The following is a 27,211-nucleotide window of genomic DNA, read 5'->3' on the forward strand; positions in this document are numbered from 1 at the left end:
TGGACTACTTACCCTTGGGGTCACTACACCCCCTAGATGGCCATTTCCTTTGGGGAGTGGGCATCACCCTGTCCCAGAATTCCTAATTCCACCACATACAAGATGACTGAATTCCTAAGGCTGTGTATATTTCAGGCTGGTCATCCTAGGGTGTGTCCAGTCTGGAAATGCCTCCTGTATAGCTAATTATCCTGCCTGTCCAGGTGCCAGATGGACCCTGGGGCAGGGGAGTTGGCATTGCACTTTGAGGAAGGTCAAATCTGCATATCTAAGGAGTGGACAAGAAGCTTCTTTGAAACCCTCGGCCTTGGAATGCAGATTTTCAGGCCATCCTGTTGGGTGGGGTGTGTAACACCCTTGCTAGAGCAGCCAGAGCAGTCTTTGTTTCTGACCTCCAGAGGGCGAGGGCTGTTGCTTTTGGAGGTCAGAATCTCCTCTCATGTTGGTGGCAAGCCAGCTAGAACTAGTCAGTGAGCCCACCAGTAGTTGGTAGGTTTTCCGGGTGCACCTCTAAGATGCCCTCTGGGTGCATGTATTAGTAAATCCATCACTGGAATCAGTGAGGGTTTATTGATATGCGATGTTTGATGCCATACATCCCTATTTTCAGTGAAGCCATCATGTAGCTGAGGAACTGTGTCCAGCACATACAGCAAAATGGCTTCCCAGTTCACTTAATATGTCTAAGAATCGACAGATGTAGCAGGGGCATATCTGCTCTTGCAGATATGTCTACACATGTAATTTAATGCACTGTGCCTTAGGGCTGTAAGGTCTGTTATAAGGGTGACTTACAAATATTACATGCTGTGTTAAGGAGACATGGCACACAGACTGTGCACCATGTCGTGTTTTCAAGTTTTGGAAAGCTCATTGTCGGGCAACCTGCAGTGGCATTCTGCATGAAAATGGTGCTGGGTCCCTTAGAGTGTCACTATTTGTGCTGCAGCTTTTAGGGGATCTCTTCAGTACCCATGCCCTAGGTACCAGGGGTACCATTTACTAGGTGCTTTCGGAGACGATAAAGCACCTGGCCACTTGGGGATCAGGTGTCTTCTTTTGGGAAAGGAACACTGGCACTGGGGACCTGGTTAACAGGAACCTAGTACAGTTCAGTCAAAGTTGCATTAAAAAAAGGCAAAAAGTGTGTGTGTTGGGAGTGGCTGGAGGTACTGCAACCAGGACACAGCTTCCTACAGCGCTTCCATGAGTTGCAGCTTAAATGTGCCCTCTTGTTCCCAGCAAAATTCAGTCATAGATGGAGAGCTCTCCCACATTTTCTTCATGCCTGAAGACGTGTGGACATGGCTTCATTTGAAGGGCCTGGCTTGTACCTGCATGGAAGCACTGGTGACCGCCGGCTGGGTGGTTCCCCGACCCCAACCCAGAAAGCGCAGGAAAGTCAAAGCACGTCCTACTCATGATCAAGTGGTTGCTGAACGCACATGGGTATGTGGAGGTGGCGCCACAGCACAAATTCCTTTTCCTCATTTATGAAATGATCACAGCACCGACACAGGCACAGGCGCCTCTGGATACTTGTAAGGAAATGCCTCCTTGGCATGGTTACCCCCTGACTTTTTGCCTTTGCTGATGGTATGTTTTGAATTGAAAGTGTGCTGAGGCCTGCTAACCAGGCCCCAGCACCAGTGTTCTTTCCCTAACCTGTACTTTTGATTCCACAATTGGCACACCCTGGCATCCAGATAAGTCCCTTGTAACTGGTACCTCTGGTACCAAGGGCCCTGATGCCAGGGAAGGTCTCTAGGGGCTGCAGCATGTATTATGCCACCCTGGAGACCCCTCACTCAGCACAAACACACTGCTTACCAGCTTGTGTGTGCTAGTGAGAACAAAATGAGTAAGTCGACATGGCACTCCCCTCAGGGTGCCATGCCAGCCTCTCACTGCCTATGCAGTATAGGTAAGACACCCCTCTAGCAGGCCTTACAGCCCTAAGGCAGGGTGCACTATACCACAGGTGAGGGTACCAGTGCATGAGCACTGTGCCCCTACAGTGTCTAAGCAAAACCTTAGACATTGTAAGTGCAGGGTAGCCATAAGAGTATATGGTCTGGGAGTCTGTTTTACACGAACTCCACAGCACCATAATGGCTACACTGAAAACTGGGAAGTTTGGTATCAAACTTCTCAGCACAATAAATGCACACTGATGCCAGTGTACATGTTATTGTAAAATACACCACAGAGGGCACCTTAGAGGTGCCCCCTGAAACTTAACCGACTATCTGTGTAGGCTGACTGGTTCCAGCAGCCTGCCACACTAGAGACATGTTGCTGGCCCCATGGGGAGAGTGCCTTTGTCACTCTGAGGCCAGTAACAAAGCCTGCACTGGGTGGAGATGCTAACACCTCCCCCAGGCAGGAGCTGTAACACCTGGCGGTGAGCCTCAAAGGCTCACCCCTTTGTCACAGCACCGCAGGACACTCCACCTTAGTGGAGTTGCCCGCCCCCTCCGGCCACGGCCCCCACTTTTGGCGGCAAGGCTGGAGGAAACAAAGAAAGCAACAAGGAGGAGTCACTGGCCAGTCAAGACAGCCCCTAAGGTGTCCTAAGCTGAAGTGACTCTAACTTTTAGAAATCCTCCATCTTGCAGATGGAGGATTCCCCCTATAGGATTAGGGATGTGACCCCCTCCCCTTGGGGTGTACTCACCCTCAGGGCTAGTAGCCATTGGCTACTAACCCCCCAGACCTAAACACGCCCTAAAATTTTGTATTTAAGGGCTTTCCCTGAATCTAGAATTTAGATTCCTGCAGCTACAAGAAGGACTGCTGAGCTGAAAAACCCCTGCAGAGGAAGAACAGAAGACACCAACTGCCTTGGCCCCAGACTCACCGGCCCGTCTCCTGCCTTCCAAAGAAACCTGCTCCAGCGACGCTTTCCAAGGGACCAGCGACCTCTGAATCCTCTGAGGACTGCCCTGCTTCGAAAAAGACAAGAAACTCCAGAGGACAGCGGCACTGCTCCAAAAGAACTGCAACTTTGTTACAAGGAGCAGATTTAAAGACCCCTGCAACTCCCCGCAAGAAGCGTGAGACTTGCAACACTGCACCCGGCGACCCCGACTCGACTGGTGGAGAACAACCAACTCAGGGAGGACCCTCCGGCGACTCTACGACTGTGAGTAACCAAAGTTGTCCCCCCTGGGCCCCCACAGCGACGCCTGCAGAGGGAATCCCCAGGCTCCCCCTGACCGCGACTGTCTGAACTCCATTTCCCGACGGCTGGAAAAGACCCTGCACCCGCAGCCTCCAGCCCCTAAAGAAACGGAACTTCTGTGCAGGAATGACCCCCAGGAGGCCCTCTCCCTTGCCCAGGTGGTGACTACCCCGAGGAGCCCCCCCCTTGCCTGCCTGCACCGCTGAAGAGACCCCTTGGTCTCCCATTGAAACCTGAAGGAAACCCGACGCGTATTTGCACACTGCACCCGGCCGCCCCCGCGCTGCTGAGGGTGTACTTTCTGTGCTACTTTGTGTGTCCCCCCGGTGCCCTACAAAACCCCCCTGGTCTGCCCTCCGAAGACGCGGGTACTTACCTGCTGGCAGACTGGAACCGGGGCACCCCCTTCTCTCCATTATAGCCTATGTGTTTTGGGCACCTCTTTGACCTTTGCACCTGACCGGCCCTGAGCTGCTGGTGTGATAACTTTGGGGTTGCTCTGAACCCCCAACGGTGGGCTACCTTGGACCAAAAACTGAAACCTGTAAGTGACTTACTTACCTGTTAAAACTAACAATAACTTCCCTCCCCCAGGAACTGTGAAAATTGCAGTGTCCACTTTTAAAACAGCTTATTGTGTTCTATGTAAAAAGTATACATGCAAATGAAATGATTCAAAGTTCCTAGAGTACTTACCTGCAATACCTTTCAAATGAGATATTACATGTAAAATTTGAACCTGTGGTTCTTAAAATAAACTAAGAAAATATATTTTTCTATAACAAAACCTATTGGCTGGATTTGTCTCTGAGTGTGTGTACCTCATTTATTGTCTATGTGTATGTACAACAAATGCTTAACACTACTCCTTGGATAAGCCTACTGCTTGACCACACTACCAGAAAATAGAGCATTAGTATTATCTCTTTTTACCACTATTTTACCTCTAAGGGGAACCCTTGGACTCTGTGCATGCTATTCCTTTCTTTGAAATAGCACATACAGAGCCAACTTCCTACATTGGTGGATCAGCGGTGGGGTACAAGACTTTGCATTTGCTGGACTACTCAGCCAATACCTGATCACACGACAAATTCCAAAAATTGTCATTAGAAATTGATTTTTGCAATTTGAAATTTTTCTAAATTCTTAAAAGACCTGCTAGGGCCTTGTGTTAGTCCCTGTTTAGCATTTCCTTTTAGAGTTTAAAAGTTTGTTAAAAGTTTGAATTAGAGTCTAGAACTAGTTTTAGATTCTTAAAAAGCATTCCAACTTTTAGAAGAATAATGTCTAGTACAGATATGAATGTGGTGGAACTCGACACCACACCTTACCTCCATCTCCAGATGAAAGAGCTAAGGTCACTCTGTACAATAAGAAAAATAACAATGGGCTCCAGACCTACCAAACTACAGCTCCAGGAGCTGTTGGCAGAGTATGATAGAGCCAACCCCTCTGTGGATGGCAACACAGAGGATGATGACAGTGACTTGGAGGGTGATTCCCCCCCACCAGTCCTATCTAGGGAGAACAGGGCTTCTCAAGCCCTGACTCCAACAATAATAGTCAGAGATGCTGGCTCCCTCACAGGAGGGACCAGCACCTCTGAAATCACTGAGGATAACTCCAGTGAAGAGGACATCCAGTTAGCCAGGATGGCCAAAAGATTGGCTTTGGAAAGACAGATCCTAGCCATAGAAAGGGAAAGACAAGAGATGGGCCTAGGACCCATCGATGGTGGCAGCAACATAAATAGGGTCAGAGATTCTCCTGACATGTTGAAAATCCCCAAAGGGATTGTAACAAAATATGAAGATGGTGATGACATCACCAAATGGTTCACAGCTTTTGAGAGGGCTTGTGTAACCAGAAAAGTGAACAAATCTCACTGGGGTGCTCTCCTTTGGGAAATGTTCACAGGAAAGTGTAGGGATAGACTCCTCACACTCTCTGGAAAAGATGCAGAATCTTATGACCTCATGAAGGGTACCCTGATTGAGGGCTTTGGATTCTCCACTGAGGAGTATAGGATTAGATTCAGGGGGGCTCAAAAATCCTCGAGCCAGACCTGGGTTGACTTTGTAGACTACTCAGTAAAAACACTAGATGGTTGGATTCAAGGCAGTGGTGTAAGTGATTATGATGGGCTGTACAATTTATTTGTGAAAGAACACCTGTTAAGTAATTGTTTCAATGATAAACTGCATCAGCATCTGGTGGACCTAGGACCAATTTCTCCCCAAGAATTGGGAAAGAAGGCGGACCATTGGGTCAAGACTAGGGTGTCCAAAACTTCCACAGGGGGTGACCAAAAGAAAGGGGTCACAAAACCTCCCCAGGGGAAAGGTGGTGAGACAGCCAAAAACAAAAATAGTAAAGAGTCTTCTACAGGACCCCAAAAACCTGCACAGGAGGGTGGGCCCAGAGCCTCTTCACAAAACAATTCTGGGTACAAGGGTAAAAACTTTGATCCCAAAAAGGCCTGGTGTCGTAGCTGTAGTCAGTCTGGACACCAAACTGGAGACACGGCCTGTCCCAAGAAAGATACCACTTCTAACTCCCATCCAGCTAAAACTGGAATGGCCAGTCTCCAAGTGGGATCAACAGTGTGCCCAGAGCAAATCAGGTGTCACACTGAAGCTACATTAGTCTCTGAGGGTGGGGTGGATTTAGCCACACTGGCTGCCTGGCCCCCTAACATGCAAAAATACAGGCAGCAGCTCTTAATTAATGGGACAAGTGTAGAGGGCCTGAGGGATACAGGTGCCAGTGTCACCATGGTGACAGAGAAACTGGTTTCCCCTGGCCAATACCTGACTGGACAAACTTATCCAGTCACCAATTCTGACAATCAAACTAAAGTACATCCCATGGCAATGGTAACTTTAGAGTGGGGAGGGGTCAATGGCCTGAAACAGGTGGTGGTCTCCTCAAATATCCCAGTAGACTGTTTGCTTGGAAACGACCTGGAGTCCTCAGCATGGGCTGAGGTAGAACTAAAAACCCATGCAGCCATGCTGGGTATCCCTGAACTGGTGTGTGTCAAGACGAGGGCACAGTGCAAGGCACAGGGTGAAAAAGTAGAGCTGGAGTCTGAAAAAATGGCCCAGCCTACCAAGAGGAAAGGAAAGTCAGCTGGGAAACCAGCTGCAACACAACACCAAAAAGAGAACCTCTCTTCTCAGGAAGAAGTTCTGCCCTCTGAGGGAACTGAGCCTATGGAGCTGGAACCTTATCAGGTTGAGCTCTTGGGCCCAGGGGGACCCTCAAGGGAAGAGTTGTGTAAGGGACAAGGAACCTGTCCCTCTCTTGAAGGCCTTAGGCAGCAAGCTGCTGAAGAGTCCAAAGGCAAGAAAAATGGAACACATAGGGTCTATTGGGAAGATGGACTCCTGTACACTGAGGCAAGAGATCCCAAACCTGGTGCCACTAGGAGAGTGGTAGTGCCTCAGAGTTTCAGGGAGTTTATTCTGACCTTAGCCCATGATATTCCCCTTGCTGGGCATTTGGGACAAACCAAGACGTGGGAGAGGTTAGTCAACCACTTCTACTGGCCCAATATGTCCCAGAAGGTTAAGGAGTTTTGCCTCTCCTGCCCCACCTGTCAAGCCAGTGGTAAGACAGGTGGGCATCCAAAGGCCCCCCTCATTCCACTTCCAGTGGTGGGGGTCCCCTTTGAAAGAGTGGGTGTGGACATAGTTGGTCCACTAGAACCTCCCACAGCCTCAGGAAATATGTACATCCTAGTAGTAGTGGATCATGCTACTAGGTATCCTGAAGCTATTCCCCTTAGGTCGACTACTGCCCCTGCAGTAGCCAAGGCCCTCATTGGTATCTTTACCAGAGTGGGCTTCCCTAAGGAGGTGGTGTCTGACAGAGGTACCAACTTCATGTCAGCATACCTAAAACACATGTGGAATGAGTGTGGAGTGACTTATAAGTTCACTACACCATATCATCCACAAACTAATGGCCTTGTTGAGAGATTCAACAAGACATTAAAGGGCATGATCATGGGGCTCCCAGAAAAACTCAAAAGGAGATGGGATGTCCTCCTGCCATGTCTGCTTTTCGCTTACAGAGAGGTGCCTCAGAAGGGAGTAGGGTTCTCACCCTTTGAACTTCTGTTTGGCCACCCTGTAAGGGGACCACTGGCTCTTGTTAAAGAAGGCTGGGAGAGACCTCTTCATGAGCCTAAACAAGACATAGTGGACTATGTACTTGGCCTTCGCTCAAGGATGGCAGAGTACATGGAAAAGGCAAGTAAAAACCTTGAGGCCAGCCAACAACTCCAGAAGTTGTGGTATGACCAAAAGGCTGCACTGGTTGAATTTCAACCAGGGCAGAAAGTCTGGGTTCTGGAGCCTGTGGCTCCCAGGGCACTTCAGGACAAATGGAGTGGCCCTTACCCAGTACTAGAGAGGAAGAGTCAGGTCACCTACCTGGTGGACCTGGGCACAAGCAGGAGCCCCAAGAGGGTGATCCATGTGAACCGCCTTAAGCTCTTCCATGACAGGGCTGATGTAAATCTGTTGATGGTAACAGATGAGGACCAGGAAGCTGAGAGTGAGCCTCTCTCTGATCTCTCATCAGACCCTAAAGATGGCTCAGTAGATGGGGTGATCTATTCAGACACCCTCTCTAGCCAACAGCAATCTGACTGTAGGAAGGTCCTGCAGCAATTTGCTGAACTCTTTTCCCTAACCCCTGGTCAGACACACCTGTGTACCCATGATGTGGACACAGGAGACAGCATGCCTGTCAAAAACAAAATATTTAGACAGTCTGATCAAGTTAAGGAAAGCATCAAGGTGGAAGTCCACAAGATGCTGGAATTGGGAGTAATAGAGCACTCTGACAGCCCCTGGGCTAGCCCAGTGGTCTTAGTCCCCAAACCTCACACCAAAGATGGAAAGAGAGAGATGAGGTTTTGTGTGGACTACAGAGGTCTCAACTCTGTCACCAAGACAGATGCCTATCCCATTCCTAGAGCTGATGAGCACATAGACAAATTAGGGGCTGCCAAATTCTTAAGTACCTTTGACTTAACAGCAGGGTACTGGCAAATCAAAATGGCCCCTGGAGCAAAAGAAAAGACAGCATTCTCCACACCTGATGGGCATTATCAGTTCACTGTTATGCCCTTTGGTTTAAAGAATGCCCCTGCCACCTTCCAAAGGTTGGTGAATCAAGTCCTTGCTGGGTTGGAATCCTGTAGTGCAGCTTATCTTGATGATATTGCTGTCTTCAGCTCCACCTGGCAGGATCACCTGGTCCACCTGAAGAAGGTTTTGAAGGCTCTGCAATCTGCAGGCCTCTCTATCAAGGCATCCAAATGCCAGATAGGGCAGGGAACTGTGGTTTACTTGGGACACCTTGTAGGTGGAGGCCAAGTTCAGCCACTCCAACCCAAGATCCAGACTATTCTGGACTGGGTAGCTCCAAAAACCCAGACTCAAGTCAGGGCATTCCTTGGCTTGACTGGGTACTACAGGGAGTGCAGAATTATTAGGCAAATGAGCATTTTGACCACATCATCCTCTTTATGCATGTTGTCTTACTCCAAGCTGTATAGGCTCGAAAGCCTACTACCAATTAAGCATATTAGGTGATGTGCATCTCTGTAATGAGAAGGGGTGTGGTCTAATGACATCAACACCCTATATCAGGTGTGCATAATTATTAGGCAACTTCCTTTCCTTTGGCAAAATGGGTCAAAAGAAGGACTTGACAGGCTCAGAAAAGTCAAAAATAGTGAGATATCTTGCAGAGGGATGCAGCACTCTTAAAATTGCAAAGCTTCTGAAGCGTGATAATCGAACAATCAAGCGTTTCATTCAAAATAGTCAACAGGGTCGCAAGAAGCGTGTGGAAAAACCAAGGCGCAAAATAACTGCCCATGAACTGAGAAAAGTCAAGCGTGCAGCTGCCACAATGCCACTTGCCACCAGTTTGGCCATATTTCAGAGCTGCAACATCACTGGAGTGCCCAAAAGCACAAGGTGTGCAATACTCAGAGACATGGCCAAGGTAAGAAAGGCTGAAAGACGACCACCACTGAACAAGACACACAAGCTGAAACGTCAAGACTGGGCCAATAAATATCTCAAGACTGATTTTTCTAAGGTTTTATGGACTGATGAAATGAGAGTGAGTCTTGATGGGCCAGATGGATGGGCCCGTGGCTGGATTGGTAAAGGGCAGAGAGCTCCAGTCCGACTCAGACGCCAGCAAGGTGGAGGTGGAGTACTGGTTTGGGCTGGTATCATCAAATTGTGGGGCCTTTTCGGGTTGAGGATGGAGTCAAGCTCAACTCCCAGTCCTACTGCCAGTTCCTGGAAGACACCTTCTTCAAGCAGTGGTACAGGAAGAAGTCTGCATCCTTCAAGAAAAACATGATTTTCATGCAGGACAATGCTCCATCACACGCGTCCAAGTACTCCACAGCGTGGGTGGCAAGAAAGGGTACAAAAGAAGGAAATCTAATGACATGGCCTCCTTGTTCACCTGATCTGAACCCCATTGAGAACCTGTGGTCCATCATCAAATGTGAGATTTACAAGGAGGGAAAACAGTACATCTCTCTGAACAGTGTCTGGGAGGCTGTGGTTGCTGCTGCACGCAATGTTGATGGTGAACAGATCAAAACACTGACAGAATCCATGGATGGCAGGCTTTTGAGTGTCCTTGCAAAGAAAGGTGGCTATATTGGTCACTGATTTGTTTTTGTTTTTGAATGTCAGAAATGTATATTTGTGAATGTTGAGATGTTATATTGGTTTCACTGGTAATAATAAATAATTTAAATGGGTATATATTTTTTTTTTTGTTAAGTTGCCTAATAATTATGCACAGTAATAGTCACCTGCACACACAGATATCCCCCTAACATAGCTAAAACTAAAAACAAACTAAAAACTACTTCCAAAAATATTCAGCTTTGATATTAATGAGTTTTTTGGGTTCATTGAGAACATGGTTGTTGTTCAATAATAAAATTAATCCTCAAAAATACAACTTGCCTAATAATTCTGCACTCCCTGTATAGGAGGTTTGTGAAGGGATATGGATCCATTGTGACAGCCCTCACAGAACTCACCTCCAAGAAAATGCCCAAGAAAGTAAACTGGACTGTAGAATGCCAACAGGCCTTTGACACCCTGAAGCAAGCTATGTGCACAGCACCAGTTCTAAAAGCTCCAGATTACTCCAAGCAATTCATTGTGCAAACAGATGCCTCTGAACATGGGATAGGGGCAGTTTTGTCCCAAACAAATGATGATGGCCTTGACCAGCCTGTTGCTTTCATTAGCAGGAGGTTACTCCCCAGGGAGCAGCGTTGGAGTGCCATTGAGAGGGAGGCCTTTGCTGTGGTTTGGTCCCTGAAGAAGCTGAGACCATACCTCTTTGGTACTCACTTCCTAGTTCAGACTGACCACAGACCTCTCAGATGGCTGATGCAAATGAAAGGTGAAAATCCAAAACTGTTGAGGTGGTCCATCTCCCTACAGGGAATGGACTTTGTAGTGGAACACAGACCTGGGACTGCCCATGCCAATGCAGATGGCCTTTCCAGGTTCTTCCACTTAGAAAATGAAGACTCTCTTGGGAAAGGTTAGTCTCATCCTCTTTCGTTTGGGGGGGGGGGGGCGGGTTGTGTAAGGAAATGCCTCCTTGGCATGGTTACCCCCTGACTTTTTGCCTTTGCTGATGCTATGTTTTGAATTGAAAGTGTGCTGAGGCCTGCTAACCAGGCCCCAGCACCAGTGTTCTTTCCCTAACCTGTACTTTTGATTCCACAATTGGCACACCCTGGCATCCAGATAAGTCCCTTGTAACTGGTACCTCTGGTACCAAGGGCCCTGATGCCAGGGAAGGTCTCTAGGGGCTGCAGCATGTATTATGCCACCCTGGAGACCCCTCACTCAGCACAAACACACTGCTTACCAGCTTGTGTGTGCTAGTGAGAACAAAATGAGTAAGTCGACATGGCACTCCCCTCAGGGTGCCATGCCAGCCTCTCACTGCCTATGCGCAGTATAGGTAAGACACCCCTCTAGCAGGCCTTACAGCCCTAAGGCAGGGTGCACTATACCATAGGTGAGGGTACCAGTGCATGAGCACTGTGCCCCTACAGTGTCTAAGCAAAACCTTAGACATTGTAAGTGCAGGGTAGCCATAAGAGTATATGGTCTGGGAGTCTGTTTTACACGAACTCCACAGCACCATAATGGCTACACTGAAAACTGGGAAGTTTGGTATCAAACTTCTCAGCACAATAAATGCACACTGATGCCAGTGTACATTTTATTGTAAAATACACCACAGAGGGCACCTTAGAGGTGCCCCCTGAAACTTAACCGACTATCTGTGTAGGCTGACTGGTTCCAGCAGCCTGCCACACTAGAGACATGTTGCTGGCCCCATGGGGAGAGTGCCTTTGTCACTCTGAGGCCAGTAAAAAAGCCTGCACTGGGTGGAGATGCTAACACCTCCCCCAGGCAGGAGCTGTAACACCTGGCGGTGAGCCTCAAAGGCTCACCCCTTTGTCACAGCACCGCAGGACACTCCAGCTTAGTGGAATTGCCCGCCCCCTCCGGCCACGGCCCCCACTTTTGGCGGCAAGGCTGGAGGAAACAAAGAAAGCAACAAGGAGGAGTCACTGGCCAGTCAGGACAGCCCCTAAGGTGTCCTGAGCTGAAGTGACTCTAACTTTTAGAAATCCTCCATCTTGCAGATGGAGGATTCCCCCAATAGGATTAGGGATGTGACCCCCTCCCCTTGGGAGGGGGCACAAAGAGGGTGTACTCACCCTCAGGGCTAGTAGCCATTGGCTACTAACCCCCCAGACCTAAACACGCCCTAAAATTTAGTATTTAAGGGCTTTCCCTGAACCTAGAATTTAGATTCCTGCAACTACAAGAAGAAGGACTGCTGAGCTGAAAAACCCCTGCAGAGGAAGAACAGAAGACACCAACTGCCTTGGCCCCAGACTCACCGGCCCGTCTCCTGCCTTCCAAAGAAACCTGCTCCAGCAACGCTTTCCAAGGGACCAGCGACCTCTGAATCCTCTGAGGACTGCCCTGCTTCGAAAAAGACAAGAAACTCCAGAGGACAGCGGCACTGCTCCAAAAGAACTGCAACTTTGTTACAAGGAGCAGATTTAAAGACCCCTGCAACTCCCCGCAAGAAGCGTGAGACTTGCAACACTGCACCCGGCGATCCCGACTCGACTGGTGGAGAACAACCAACTCAGGGAGGACCCTCCGGCGACTCTACGACTGTGAGTAACCAAAGTTGTCCCCCCTGAGCCCCCACAGCGACGCCTGCAGAGGGAATCCCCAGGCTCCCCCTGACCGCGACTGTCTGAACTCCATTTCCTGACGGCTGGAAAAGACCCTGCACCCGCAGCCCCCAGCCCCTAAAGAAACAGAACTTCTGTGCAGGAGTGACCCCCAGGAGGCCCTCTCCCTTGCCCAGGTGGTGGCTACCCCGTGGAGCCCCCCCCTTGCCTGCCTGCAGCGCTGAAGAGACCCCTTGGTCTCCCATTGAAACCTGAAGGAAACCCGATGCGTGTTTGCACACTGCACCCGGCCGCCCCCGCGCTGCTGAGGGTGTACTTTCTGTGCTACTTTGTGTCCCCCCCGGTGCCCTACAAAACCCCCCTGGTCTGCCCTCCGAAGACGCGGGTACTTACCTGCTGGCAGACTGGAACCGGGGCACCCCCTTCTCTCCATTATAGCCTGTGTGTTTTGGGCACCTCTTTGACCTTTGCACCTGACCGGCCCTGAGCTGCTGGTGTGATAACTTTGGGGTTACTCTGAACCCCCAACGGTGGGCTACCTTGGACCAAAAACTGAAACCTGTAAGTGACTTACTTACCTGTTAAAACTAACAATAACTTACCTCCCCCAGGAACTGTGAAAATTGCAGTGTCCACTTTTAAAACAGCTTATTGTGTTCTATGTAAAATGTATACATGCAAATGAAATGATTCAAAGTTCCTAGAGTACTTACCTGCAATACCTTTCAAATGAGATATTACATGTAAAATTTGAACCTGTGGTTCTTAAAATAAACTAAGAAAAGATATTTTTCTATAACAAAACCTATTGGCTGGATTTGTCTCTGAGTGTGTGTACCTCATTTATTGTCTATGTGTATGTACAACAAATGCTTAACACTACTCCTTGGATAAGCCTACTGCTCGACCACACTACCACAAAATAGAGCATTAGTATTATCTCTTTTTACCACTATTTTACCTCTAAGGGGAACCCTTGGACTCTGTGCATGCTATTCCTTACTTTGAAATAGCACATACAGAGCCAACTTCCTACAATACTCAATTGCCAGCATCTCTCAGGGACCATGGGTGACACCCAGGCTGGCTGATGTCTTGCAGCACCAAGTACTCCACTTGCAATGCACAACACAGGTTTTTGCGATGGGAACTGACACTGCTGAGCACACCCAAACACTACAGTGTTCTTACATGGAATATGCGCTGCATGGCTGCACCAACCAAGCGTTACCGTATCTAAGCTTACCTTAAATGCCGTCACGCGCATGTTGCTATGCTACAAGAAACATCAGCAGAACCCCACGAGGTCTGAGCAAGATGGAAAGGGCAGATATATGGTACAACTACATCAGCATTCGCTTGTGGGTTGCTTATGTGGATCGTCCCTGGGGTCCCATACATTGTGGGCACTCACAGGGCACTTTGGCATCACGGAGGGGCATCTCTGTGGGGCTTCCCTTCTGCTTGTGATATTGTATGCACCTAACACCAACTAATCCTGCTCCCTAGACACATGTAACCCTGCACTCTTCCCTGACCTGGAATCACTGGTGTTATGGGGAGGGTACTTGCATATCCGACCTTGAGAGGGATGCTCCACCATACCATTGCACCATTCCACCTGCATTGGCATGGCACAGCACTTTTGCAACTGGCTTAAACAACGATGCTTGCATGATTCACGGGGGCTTATGCATCCACTAGACCACAACTTCTCATTTTACTCCCCAGTTCATGACCTCCACACTAGATTAGATCTCTTCCTTTGCACTGAACAGGTGGGCACCCAAATAACTCTATCGGAATACCTGGCCCGTATCCTGTTGGATCACTGCCCCCTACAGTTGACCCTGCAGTGGGGCAGACCACACCCCAAAATCCCCTTCTGGAGACAGTAGATGTAGGCTGTCCTTGATGCACAGTTTCATAAAGGCCTTGTGCAAGGCATTGGCAGATAGTTTGTGCTAAACAAGGGATCAACTCAATACTGTGTAATTGAATGGGACGCACATAAGGTGGTATTACAGGGACACTGCATGACGGCCACATGGGCAGTCTGCAAGCACCTACAAGAAGAACTACTGTCCCTCATTAGGGAGTTACCTATTGTGGAGACAGGCATGGCTACTCATACAGCGACAATTGAGCAGCTCCAACAGCTGCGCAAACAGTTCAGCGAGGAGAGATGTGGCTAGGAAAGCAGGACCATAAATGACAATTAACTATGTTTCACGCCAAAGGGGTGACTGCTGGCCTGGCTAGTTAAAGAGGACCAAAGACGGCCCCCAACTGGAGCTATTAAGTTGGCCAGTGGCATAGTGGCCGCGATGCAACCGGCCCTCAAAGCTGCATTCCGGGACTACTATCAATCACTGTATCGTGCAGCGGTTCACTTACCCTTGGACAGACGGATGGCTACTTGAGTGCCCGACTGTTGATTAAGCTCTCCCCACTGCAGCGAGCTGACCTTGATGAATCCCTCCAATTCGAAGAAATACAGATGGCCATAGCTCAAGCACTGTGCATAGACGAGCTGTCAATTGAGTACCAGTCTACTTTTTATACCCAGGTCACACAACATCTCTTGTAGATGTTTAACGAGGCCAAAGAGATGGGCCATCTCCCAAACTCGCTGTGGGAAGCCTTGATTGCAGTGTTACCCAAACCCGGCAGAGACCCACTTGATGTCCACTCGTATCAATCACTATTGCTCCTGCACGTCGACTATAAAATCCTGGGCAGGATACTGGTGAACAGATTGCTTTCTTTCGTTGGCACCCTCTTGCACAGGACCAATATGGGTTTATCCCTGGATGCAGTACCTTCCTCATCATCCAAGGCCTACTGCACCTCCTCCAGGACATCCCACCCAAGGCTCATGACTGGTTTAGTGGTGTCCCTGGACAAAAAGAAGGCATTTGACATTTTGAGCTGGGACATTTTACTGCTGACCCTTGAAAGCACGATGGTTGGACCAGACTACCTGGGCTAGATTCTCACACTATACAAGAATCTGACTGTGAGGGTCTGCACAGGCCAGACAATATTAGACAGCCTCATGATCCAGAGGGGTACCAGACAAGGGTGTCCTCTCTCCCCATTGATCTTCACCTTGGCAATGGAGCCGCTGGCCTCTCAGCTGCATCTACGCTTGCATCAGTGGGGGATCCTGGATCTACATACGCATCACATCATCTCGCTCTATACAGATCACTTACAGGTCTTTCTGTGAGAGGCGAAAGCCCCACTTCCAGGATTAATGCACCTACGGGAGGGAGGGCATATTTGGAGACATTTCGGGTTTCCAGTTGAATTGGCCCAAATCATGTGTGTTCCCGCGCCCCCCCTTACCAAACAGAATTGCCCCCAGGGGCTGCCCTCTCCGGTGGTGCTACAATACGTTCAAATATCTAGGTGTCCAGATTTACCACTCTGATAAAGACATCTGAGAAGGCAATGTGCACAAGGCATTAGCCTCTGTCCGTAACTCGGAGCCCTTCTGGTGGTGGTTGCCTCTGTCCCTACTAGGTTGAGTGGCAATATCCAAAAAGGTGATACATCCCCACCTTCTGTATTTTTTGGGGCACTCCCGGTTATTCGGGAACTACATGACCACCTGCAGGATCTGATCTGGGGAGCAGGATGAAGAAGGGTGACTCTTAGCACCATCCAGCGCTCTTTTCTCAATGGTAGACTCTGTGGACCCAACTTTTAATTCTACTATGTGGCGGTGCAGCTGCAGTGACTGATGGGCTGGCAGCAACTGACCCCATCCCTGGAACTCACCTCCATTAAGGGGATCCTAGGAAGAACAAGCATACACATATGGCTGACGGGCCTGAGTTGTCACCCACTACGAGAACCACACCAGATGACACAGGCCAGACTGGGCTGGAACAGATTTATAAACAGAAGCCTGCACATCCCATACTCCCCACACATATGAATAAGGCAACTACTGCAGTCCATAAGGAGACAAGTAGATGGGGATCGAACAACTAGGAGGCTTGCACCACAATGGCACTCTCACGGCATTTCAGGACATTATGGACTCTTGTGACATAGGGGATAGCCATTTCCTGACATATATTGCTATACAACACACCTTGCCTGAAGCAAGGGCACCAGGGTAGACTGAACGACCTATATAACCTGGACTATGCACACAATATTCACTCACGACCACAAGCCATGCTGTCTCCATACTGTATATATGTCTCCTAACACCTCATCACTGGGGCACACCAAGGGTGTGCGAAACAAATGGAATGGTGTCCTTCCATAACCACTGTCAAAGCCTAACGCACTGCACTCAAGCAAGTAAAATAAGTATCCCTAGGTTTCACTTTACACAATTTAATTATGTTCACCAGGCCTACTTCTCCCCCACAACAGAAAAGGCATGTGTCCTGCCCTGACCCCCAAATACCCCTGATGCAAATTATTGGATGCCAGCTTTTATCACATGGTGTGGGATTGCCTGATCCTACAGGGAGCCTGGCATGAAATCATCCAAACTGTTACTGACCTCACAGGTCACAACCTTGACCCAGCACCTAAGTCCAGCCTATTAGGCCTCCACCCTGAAGCCAAAGGGAGCAGACGTGCACAGATCTATGGCCTTTGTGTTTTTCAAAACACAGATAACAATGCAGTCGAAGGCGTGGCCCCTAGACCCCCAGAGATGCCTTGACACACACTGACAAGGCGTGCATGAAAGCCAACACTTTCAAGCTGTTCCCCGCAAGGGGGGAGAACAGGACAGGGGTTTGAGCGGGGAGACTCATCATTAACATTGAAGCGAAAAATGGCACCCACCCACCTTGACGGGTATCCTTTAGGTATGCACCTGCCTGTGCTTCATGCAGAGGTTAACTACTTGTGCGAACATGTGTGCAGCACACACCAACCCGTGAGACCATTGACCATGCTGAACTTTTTTTCACATACCCCTGACCGCATAGCTCGGATGCACACCCCCACCAGTTGGGAACCGATGTGGCATCCCTCACCAAGGTTATGCTGCACTGCCCTGCCATTCCCTGCCCCACACCAATTTTCCCGACCCACGTTGGAAGTGCTGCATCCATGATCTGCCCCACTCTTCCCCTTCAAATTCACGCCTGAGCGGCAGCCTCCAGTGCTATCACACAAATAGCTCCAGTCGTTTCTCATCTAATTCGACAATCGCAACTGTTACGGATCGAACGAAACGCATTCACTTTAAATTGTCCTTGTGATGTCAATTGTTTACTGCATTTACTGTGTTGAAACATAGTTATTTGCTCCCTGTACCATGGACGGGTATACCTATTTCAAGATGTAATGTGATGACTAATTTTTATGCAATACTACCTAATACCAACCTAGATTGAGTTAGAATCAGGTTTTCTAAAAAGCAGGTGTAAAATGTGACAAGCACAAAAATGTTACAATTTGTTACAAGAGATGAATTTATTAGTAGAAATTCAACAGTGGATTAATAATCACTTGTAGGCAATCCTTACCTGCCTGGACAGTACAGTCCCTTACTGTTTAGTCAGAGTTAGGGCTGTTAATGCAGCCGAATGAAAATGAGCAGATGATAATTGTAGAAAAGGAAACATGTAGATGTGATAATGACTAAGCATTTCTTTATATGGGCATGAAAGTAGCTGCTGTCTGGCAGTGCTTTGCTTCCCTGTCATCATGGAGTAGTGTCGGTGATAACAAACAGGACTTCCAGGTGAATATATTCTTGAATTTAAAAGGGATAAGCGTATTGCCTGTTCAGGACATGAGGAAGTGTGATGCGGACTTTCTAGGCTGAGGAAGCTCCTCCACTGTGACATAAATATGCATTGCAGGGATCAACAGAGCAGTTGTGAACTGCTCTTGATAATGATAGTTCAAGGGCTTTGCAGCTTTGCAAAATGCCTCTGCCATCTAGTTGTGCCTGAGCTAATCTCTACTTGCTAGGGATGGATTATCTCTGTGGCAACTTCTGCCTATTTTGACGATGATGCCTCAGTGGGAGAGTAGGGGGACCATGAAGGTGCAGAATTCTTCAAGCTTTGTTTGAAATTATTCAAACCAAAATGGAGTTCACTTTGTTAAAAGTTGCTTTTGATTGCAGCATCAATTCAGAATGAGATTTGTGAAAGGTTCAAATACAGTAAATCCTAAACTGTTATCTGAGTTCAGATATTGAATAATGGATTGCAGCATTATGTGCCCATAGTCACATTTAGTCTGAAAATGTAATCTATGTTCTCCAGCCTTATTGACCATTTTTATGTTTGTTCTCTATTTCAGGACCCCTCCTGGTGGAATGGAAACCCATATCCCAGTGCTTTTTCTTGACCTGAATGGTAAACTATTAAAAATTTAAGATTATTTTCTTTTTTATACATATATGTATTTGTATTGGAAAGGTAATAAAAAGAAAAAATGAAATGCACAATAAATTAGTAGTATTTCATTACAGTAATAGTTATATAAAAAGACAAATGTTTGTGAAAACCTATGGTGCTGTGTCATAACGTAACATTCCTCAAGTTGTCGACGTATATCATGTCTAAATTATTTAAAATCCTCTTAAGGTAACCGATCATGCAATTTTGATCCTGGTAGAGGTTTCTTAAATTGGCCAGTTGCAGAAGAGAAATGATAACCCCAAGTTTGACAAAAGCTAGTGTCATCTACCTCAGCTGCCACCTGTGCACCACTGATGAAAATCAGACCACACAAAACACTCATCTGCACAGGATTTCACAGAGTTACATGGTCTAGCAAGCGGGTGCAATAGCTGATGGAAGATAAAATTGCCTACATAGATCAAAATTGCTTGTTAGTACTTTGAGGCTCTCCATTTCGATGCCTGCTTAAAGGAAAAACAGTGTGCTCACTGCACCTGGCAGTCAATGTCCCAGTCTTTTAATTGGGGAAAAGGACTAGGTAAATAACTGAACAATGTATCATCAGGCATCATCGCCCTCCTGCCCCTCAAGAATACCTACTACCCAAAGTTTTATTCGGCGCATACTATTTTCCATGTCCTCCATCTTAAGTGAAACACCAGTGAACTTCAACCAGTGCCTGTGTTTGCTGTACAGACTCCTCCATTTGCTATTTAATCTCCCATAATAAGTATCCATATTTTTAGATATTTTACACAGCCATGCCCGAATCTTAGATTGTTCAGCCTTCAGAGACAGAGAATCCTTAGTTATTCCTCATTATGTACTTGTAATAAGTCATAATTAGCCGACAAGAATGGAGTGGGAGGGTCAAGCGTGCTGCAAATGGAGGTTCCTTATGCTCCTATGGACCAAGGCACAAGCACCAGAGTGGGAAGAGAGGGCAACAGTCCCTGATATGGCACACACTGGTTCTGTCACTGCTTCAGAGAGCAATTTATTCTTATTTCCGGCTCCAGTATTCACAGGTGTGAGTGTTACATTCTGATTTTCCCTTGTGCTATTTAGAGTTTGCCATATTTTATATAATGTGCTATATTTTATAAAATATGTAAGTGTGTATGTAATAGAAGTTCAGCTATGCGACAGCACAATGCAGTATATAGCAATGAAACATGATAGAATTTAGGCCAAGTGCAGGGGCCCGAACAATTCATGATGAAGTGCACTGTGCAAAGTCGGGATTAGAGGTGAAGAGAGGGAAAGGGATTCTTTTCTGTGAAACATAAAATGTGGCAGATCTGGGAAATCCTTATTGGTGGCTAAGGAGGTGTTTGTTAATGTGAGTATTAACTGATCACGAACCGGGCAGTGGGTGCAGGAGAAAAAAACATAAATTCCTCAATGGATTGGATCATGCATTGTGTTGACAAGAACAGCTGCATTCGGATGGAGACTTATAACCTAGGATTCCTCATGTTTTGGAAAATCCCCAAAAGTCAAACTGTATCTAGAAAATCTTGATCAGTATCCCTGCATGCAAGTGGGTAGTACCTTGTGGCTCCATGCTGACTTCCTTCCACTTTAGAAGTGGTGTGCAGTGCCCTATGTAAGTGCCACCAATGTATGTTCTTTCTGTGCCAACAGTCACAATTCGCAGCTACCTGGGGTCTCTTTCTGACTGCGTTCATTCCAACTTTTCAAAATTTCTGTGCCAGTGAGCAAAGGAAGTGTCCCCTCCAAAATCAACAGAGTTTAAATGCTGTGGGAAATGTTGCAAACAGATGTCTGTGACAGACCCCCCATGTGGTGTGCCTGGGTTCAGACCTAAGCTCTGAGGCCTGCTGCAACTGCGCCTTGATGCATATAAAGGCCGTCCATGAGCATGAGGTGAAGCTTTCCATTGCTAAACATCGAAAGACTATGCATTGGTTGAAGTCACAGGGAAGACCTCTGTTCTGCTCAAGAAGCCATTCCCGCAGCAAGTTTCTGTTGAGATCCAATTCTTTGGATAAGTACAAGAAAAACAGTAAGATGCCTAAGTGGTATCTATCCCTCTCCCACTGCTCTCCTGAGAGGGTGCAAGGGCGTCTCATACCTTTCAGACCCGCTTCTGCAGTTGTTCATCATAGTTGGTTCAGAAATCCAGCCCTGTGACAGCCTGAGTTTTCAGGGCCCTCACGATTCCACAACCGATTGAGGGGTTTCAAGCTTCTGTGTTCTGCATTTTTGGCCCACCTCAGGCTCACTGTTGCACATCTACAGGCCTCAAGGAGCTGAAAGTCCCCACACTAAGATATTCACAGGCAGGTCCTCCGTGTGTGTCATTTGGGCCCTCCGGATCCACCCTCAGATCCATACAGACTTTGTTACTGGACCCTTTCCTGGTGCCTCATTCTATACCTGGATGAAACTCCAGAATGCCGAAACCATCGAAGTAATATGATGATGGCCAACTCTTCGTGTTCTCTGACTCCGAGATGGTGCTGTACCTACCTTAAAGAGTGAGTGTCTGGCTCTGCTTATTCAGTAAAATACCTGCAACCCTTCTAACTGTGATACAATGCCTTTGCCCCAAGGCAGGACACCATTTTTCCATGAGCTTTTTGGATAATTGGGCATATCATGCTGGAGAAGAATTTGCTCAGCTCTACCCAGAAGACAATCCGCATGAGTATCTCCAGGACACCAGTGGATTGGATACTTCTTCAGACACTGGTCCGCCTCCATGCTGTGTCACTGAGGAGAGTGCATCTTTTGCAATGATATTGCTGATGGATGCAGAGGTAGTTGACCTACAGCTCCTGACTTATGAAGTCAGGACCAACATACTGACATGTTTCAGCCTTGTTCACACTATTTCTGAGCTCCTACATCAATTTAAAAAGGTTCTCATCAATACCGGCTGGGGCACTAGGACCAAGTCCTTCTCAGGGCCTCCGGTCAAATGACAGATTGGCCAATGCTATTGTCCTGTGCTTGGGGATCTGGATTTCCTCACCCAGCAATCTTAATAGAGAGTCTTGTGGTGCAGGCATCAGTTTGTAGGTGAACCTGAATGCATGTACATCTACTCCTTCTTATACAGAGTGTAAAAGGATCAAGATATTTTGGAAGCAGGTACTTTCTTCCACCGGTATTGCCTTAGGTTTCATGAAGCCAGCTCCTTGCTGGCCTGCTATACCCATGCCCTGTGGGACTTGGTGGTCCAGGGCCTTCCTATTGTTTCTGAGGAAGCTTGTGCCATACTTTCTCAGGCCAAGCAAGATGGTTGTAATGCAGCTAAGTTCACTGTCTGTTGTGGGCTAGACATGGCAGATTCCCTGGGTAGAGCCATAGATACCAGGTTGGCCTTCGTTGGGAAGCTTTAATGTGGGCCACTGGGTTTTCAGGTGATTTTTCATGTTAGCTTGGTGGACATGCCATTCGATGAGTCCCAGCTACTTGGAGAGAAGGTAGGCACAGCCCTTGGGAGGTGTTTCTACATCACCAGCAACTGCAACAGGGGGAGCATCCCTCCTCAGTCCTTTTGGGGGAGGGCATGGTCTGCGACCATGGTACGAACAAACTAAATGGACAACGGGCACCGTTGATGCAGCCCCCAAACCTCTTGAGCTGCTTTTTACCAACACACAGCCACTTCGTCAGTGGCAGGATTCAGTACTTTCGCCAGGATGGCAAGCCATAACTTCGGACACATGGGTGTTACAGATAGTCCATCGGTGGTACACACTGCCATTTCTCAAAACACCACTGCACCTACTATCATCTTCAAAATGGTTGACAGGGGCCCATCTGTTCCTTTTGTAGCACAAGGAAGGCTATTTTGCCAAAGGAGCCATTGAGAGGATGCTGTTGCCAGAAATTGGTCCCAGTTGTTATTCCTGCTGCTTTCTGGTGCCAAGGGACGACCAAGGCCTTCGTCCTATGTTAGATCTTTGCCCTTTTCAATGCCTTGCTGTGGAAGGGCAAATTCAAGATGCTTACATTGGCCCAGGGCTTGTTTGCTCTTGAACAGGGAGACTGGAGGGTAGCATTGGACCTGCAAGATGTATTTTTTATACCCCTATCCTTTCCCTATCCCATAGCCACAGGCACTATCTCTGGTTCATGGATGGACCGAAGCATTTTCATTTTGCTGTGCTCCTTTTGTTCTCTCCACTGCTCCTTAGGTTTTAATGATAGTGATGGCGGTGATTGGAGTCCACCTTCAGAGGTCAGTCTTCCAGCTTTCCTTTACCTTGATGACTGGCTTCTGATGGCGGGCTCCCCCAGCAAAACATCACTCACCTCCAGACTATGTCCAACTGCCTAACGTTATTAGGGTTCACTCTCAAAGTGACAGTCACACTTGACCCTTTCACAGACGCTTCCTTTCATCTTATCCGTTCTAGGCACGGTGCAGTGATGTGCCTAACCTTTTGCTCAATCTCTTCACTTATGGGGATGCGTAATGTCAGTACCTCTTTCTGCATTTTGTCATTTCTACTGCATCTCTCGCTCAGAAACACATTTCTCTTACTGGGCAACTCTGGACTCTTATATGCCTCCCTAACCATACCTCCCCTGCCCAAGTTCTGAAGAACGTCAACAATAACAGGGCCCTCCTAGTGACTCCAAATTGGACAAAGACAGTTTTGTACCTCAAACTCCTGGGCATGAACATATGTCCTCCGATCGGGCTGCTCCTTTGGAAGGATCTCCTGTTGCAGCAGCAAGTCTCTACTAGATCTGCATATTCCATTGTCTGCTAACTAATGCATAGGGGGGGATGAGCATTGTTGTGCTCTCTCTGGTAGCTACTGGCTAATCAGGATGATTCTTGATACAGAATTTTGTTTTATACCTGAGCTTAGTTCTGTATGTAGATAATGTTGTTAATATACACATATTTGGCACATAATAGTCCCCAATATGGGAGTAATTTGCCTTTCTGGAGACTTCCCAGGCAGCCCCTGACAAGGATCCCTGATACTCTTGTCTCCTGTTTGGTGCTGTGCATTCAGAATGCCATTATGTTTGCGTAAAATAGCTGTAAAACGCTTAGCAAACATGTATTTGATATAGGAATGGACAGATACATTCAAACAACGAGTGGAGAAGATTTTGAGAAGAAACAAAATAAGAAACAAAGTGGCCTGTAAAAACATAAATTAATTCTTAGTTAGAAAATGCTGTCACACAAGACTTTAAAGGAGTGATGACTTTATTGCTGAAGCCGATGGTGAAGCAAGGAGGGGTACTACCTGTGTTTAACATCCTCTGGAGCTTTATTATAACATGGAACATGCCAATTGTATCCGCTAAGATGAGGTGGTTTAGAATTATTTTGCAGTGGAGAACATATGTTGATAATGGTGTGGCAATAACCCCAGTTCTAGTAATCTAAAACACAGTGAAATGTGCTCCTATTGTGGTATTTCCTTAATGTATATTATATATTCAAATAGCAGTACCATTGCAGTGGTTTTGCCATTGCTTCTAATTTATCAGTTGTTTTGACATGGAACTTAATAATTTTAACTGCACCTGGGACTAGAATGCAGTGCTTAATTTGTTCCGGTTGTTGCAGGGCGTGGACACATACACCCACTTTTGGGATTGGCAGTTATTTTTCATCATCAGGACAAAAAGAGAGAGAAACACAGGAAAAGCAGAAATAATGAGTAAAAGGATACGAGGAGACCAGTGACATAGGAATAAAGCAGAAATGGAAAAGAATCTGCAAGAGTGATCTGAAGCTGGTTAGTTCTGTGCGGTGGAAGAAAGAATAATGAGGTGAAATCAAGAGTAGGCAGCTTTGATATTTTGGCAGACTCATCATTTCTGAAATGCTGATGGTGACCTCCTAAGAGAACCTTGGGCATCTGCACATATGTTTGAATAAATTAACCACTGCTAGGAAGCAGCAGGTTATGGAGACTTTGCAAAAAGTTAAAAATAATATAGAGTTCCGCCGAGTGGCAATGCAGACAAATTAAAGAGGCCAAAAGTATATCTGGAAAAATAAGCTTTGAGCCATAGTGGTATATTTGATTGAACTTATGGCTGTAGATACACATGATATGCATACTCCTGCTTCTAGTGTTGGGTCTGGAGGGGTGCAAGTTGTTTTTCTTCAAAGAAGTGTTCTGAGTTACTAGATCGAGTGACTCCTCCTGTCGATGATATTGCCCATGGTCATCGACTCCTTGGTTAGATTCTTTTCTCTCACTGTTGGGTTTGGAGGTGTGTGCCTCAGCTCTGTCTTTTGACGGTTCTGTTTATTTCCAATGTTTTCTCTTTCATTCTGACGGTATTGTTATAATTTGCACTTCTTCCATCTTAGCGCTTTCGTTGTTCCGTCGGTTCAGGCACCAACTGGCTGACTGCCCTACGAGGCGCCAGCACCTTCTTCGGGCCTAACTTCCACATGGCTCTGGCACCAAAAGGAATGATTCCCTGATGGAACGGACTCCATTCCGATTCTGTCCTTGGTGTCATGCTAAGTTCCAGCACACCGACCAACACATTATGTGAAACCTCTGTCTCTTTCCAGACCATCGCAACACCTGCAAGTCTTTCCGCTCTAAAAAGAGCTTTCGGGATCAATGTGCTTGTCACCTTTTAATGGCCCAGAAGACACCGGATGATACCCCGGACATCTTTGGACAGGATTATGTTTAGGAGGAACCTAAGCAGGAGGAGGAAGCCCCTTCCATACAGGACAGCTGAGTTGAACATCGAATTTGACATCCGAAGTCGCGAGGTGACCTTTGCCCAGCACTTAAGTACTGTGGCACCTGCGGTGCCACATAAATCCTCGAAAAAGACTTTTCAGTACATCCTTGAGGTCACCAGTCCTCCACAGCCACCCAGCCATGGTCAGCAACGTAAATCTGCTTCGGCTGCCCCTCCTTCTGTCTTGTCTGCTTCGATCTTCACAGCTTTGGATCAAAAGATCGTTTTGGTATCGATCCAGACTTCAGGACCAAGCCGATAGCCTCAACTTTCGTGCTGACCCAACTTTTGAAACTGAAGACTTTGGCGCCGACAGCCTTGGAGCCCAAAACTTCGGAAGCCAGAGACTCTGGCCAGTCTTACACCAGCCCATCTCCTGTCAAGCCCATACTGGAGAAAATGGACGCTTGACAGCACAGATGACCGCACAGATTCCAGATCATCGCCACTCGCAACTCTCCTGTGCTCCCTAAAAGGAAACTTTGCTTTCAAGAGACTTTGGATGTTCCTGTCCTTACAAAGATAAAGAAAAAGGACAAGGCTACTAGCCCTCCATGCAGGCCTGCTCCCCAGCCTCCTCTTCCTCCACCCCCTTCCATCTTCACCTTCACTCCTTTCCCCCGGATTCCCCAAGTCACCCATACACAATCATACACTAGGAGTTTAGAAAGAGCCTCAAGGTGATAGAAACCCTTGGGATGCATATGACCCTGATAACATTCCTTCCCATGACCCTGACCTCTACCCTGCATGCCCCTCCCCACTAGAGGACACTATCTCTTACCAGCAGTAGTCACCAGAGCAGCCACATTTCACAACGTGGAGCTACACAAAGATCCTATTGAGCAGGACTTCATGTTTGACACCCTTGCCAAACAGGAACACAATACCTCTGCATGCTTCGGCATGTAGAAGTCATTTTTAAGGAGCCTGTCAGGTCCAGGGTAATCACACCACGGGTGGAAAGAAAAAAAGTACAAAGCGGCCCTTTTAACCCACTTTATATCAGGGCACAGGTACCAACTGATTCCACCATGGAAATGACTGCCTATCAATGGGCTAATAGGTCACTGGGGACTTTCCTCTCCCAGAGAAGAAGAGTAAAAGGATTGATGCCGCTGGGAAGAGGGTTGTGACACAGGCCACAAACCACTGCCACATAGCCAACTCTCATGCCCTTTTGGCTCTGTACACCCGGGCCCATTGGAATGAGATGGAGGAGTTTCATCAATTCCTTCCCAAGAAGCATTGTAAATGATGCCAACAGATTGTTTCGGCAGGTCAGGCTGTCTCAACAATTCCACCAGGTACGCCCTTGATGCCACTGATACAGCGGCTTGTGGCATAAACACCAGTGTCATTGTAAGAAGGCATGCTTGGATGCGTTGCTCAAGTTTTAAACCAGAGGTCCAGCAGGCAGTCCTCAACATGCCTTTTGACAAAAAGCACCTGTTTGGGCCACAGGTAAACACCACGTTCGAAAAACTCAAAAAGGACACTGTAAGGAAATGCCTCCTTGGCATGGTTACCCCCTGACTTTTTGCCTTTTGCTGATGCCAGTTCTGATTGAAAGTGTGCTGGGACCCTGCTAACCAGGCCCCAGCA

General features: G+C 47.4%; 1 protein-coding gene across 3 annotated transcripts in view; it reads left to right on the top strand.

The window, feature by feature from the left end:
• Positions 1–27,211, top strand: part of KIF13A (kinesin family member 13A) — a 733,240-nt gene that overhangs the window by 558,875 nt on the left and 147,154 nt on the right. For all 3 annotated transcript variants that reach the window (XM_069218350.1, XM_069218331.1, XM_069218342.1), the window contains one exon: positions 18,783–18,838. In XM_069218350.1, coding sequence (XP_069074451.1) covers positions 18,783–18,838 — 56 coding nt within the window. The remainder of the gene's footprint in view (positions 1–18,782; positions 18,839–27,211) is intronic.

This window comes from Pleurodeles waltl, chromosome 2_1 (genome assembly GCF_031143425.1).
Source record: "Pleurodeles waltl isolate 20211129_DDA chromosome 2_1, aPleWal1.hap1.20221129, whole genome shotgun sequence".
Taxonomy (NCBI): Eukaryota; Metazoa; Chordata; class Amphibia; order Caudata; family Salamandridae; genus Pleurodeles; species Pleurodeles waltl.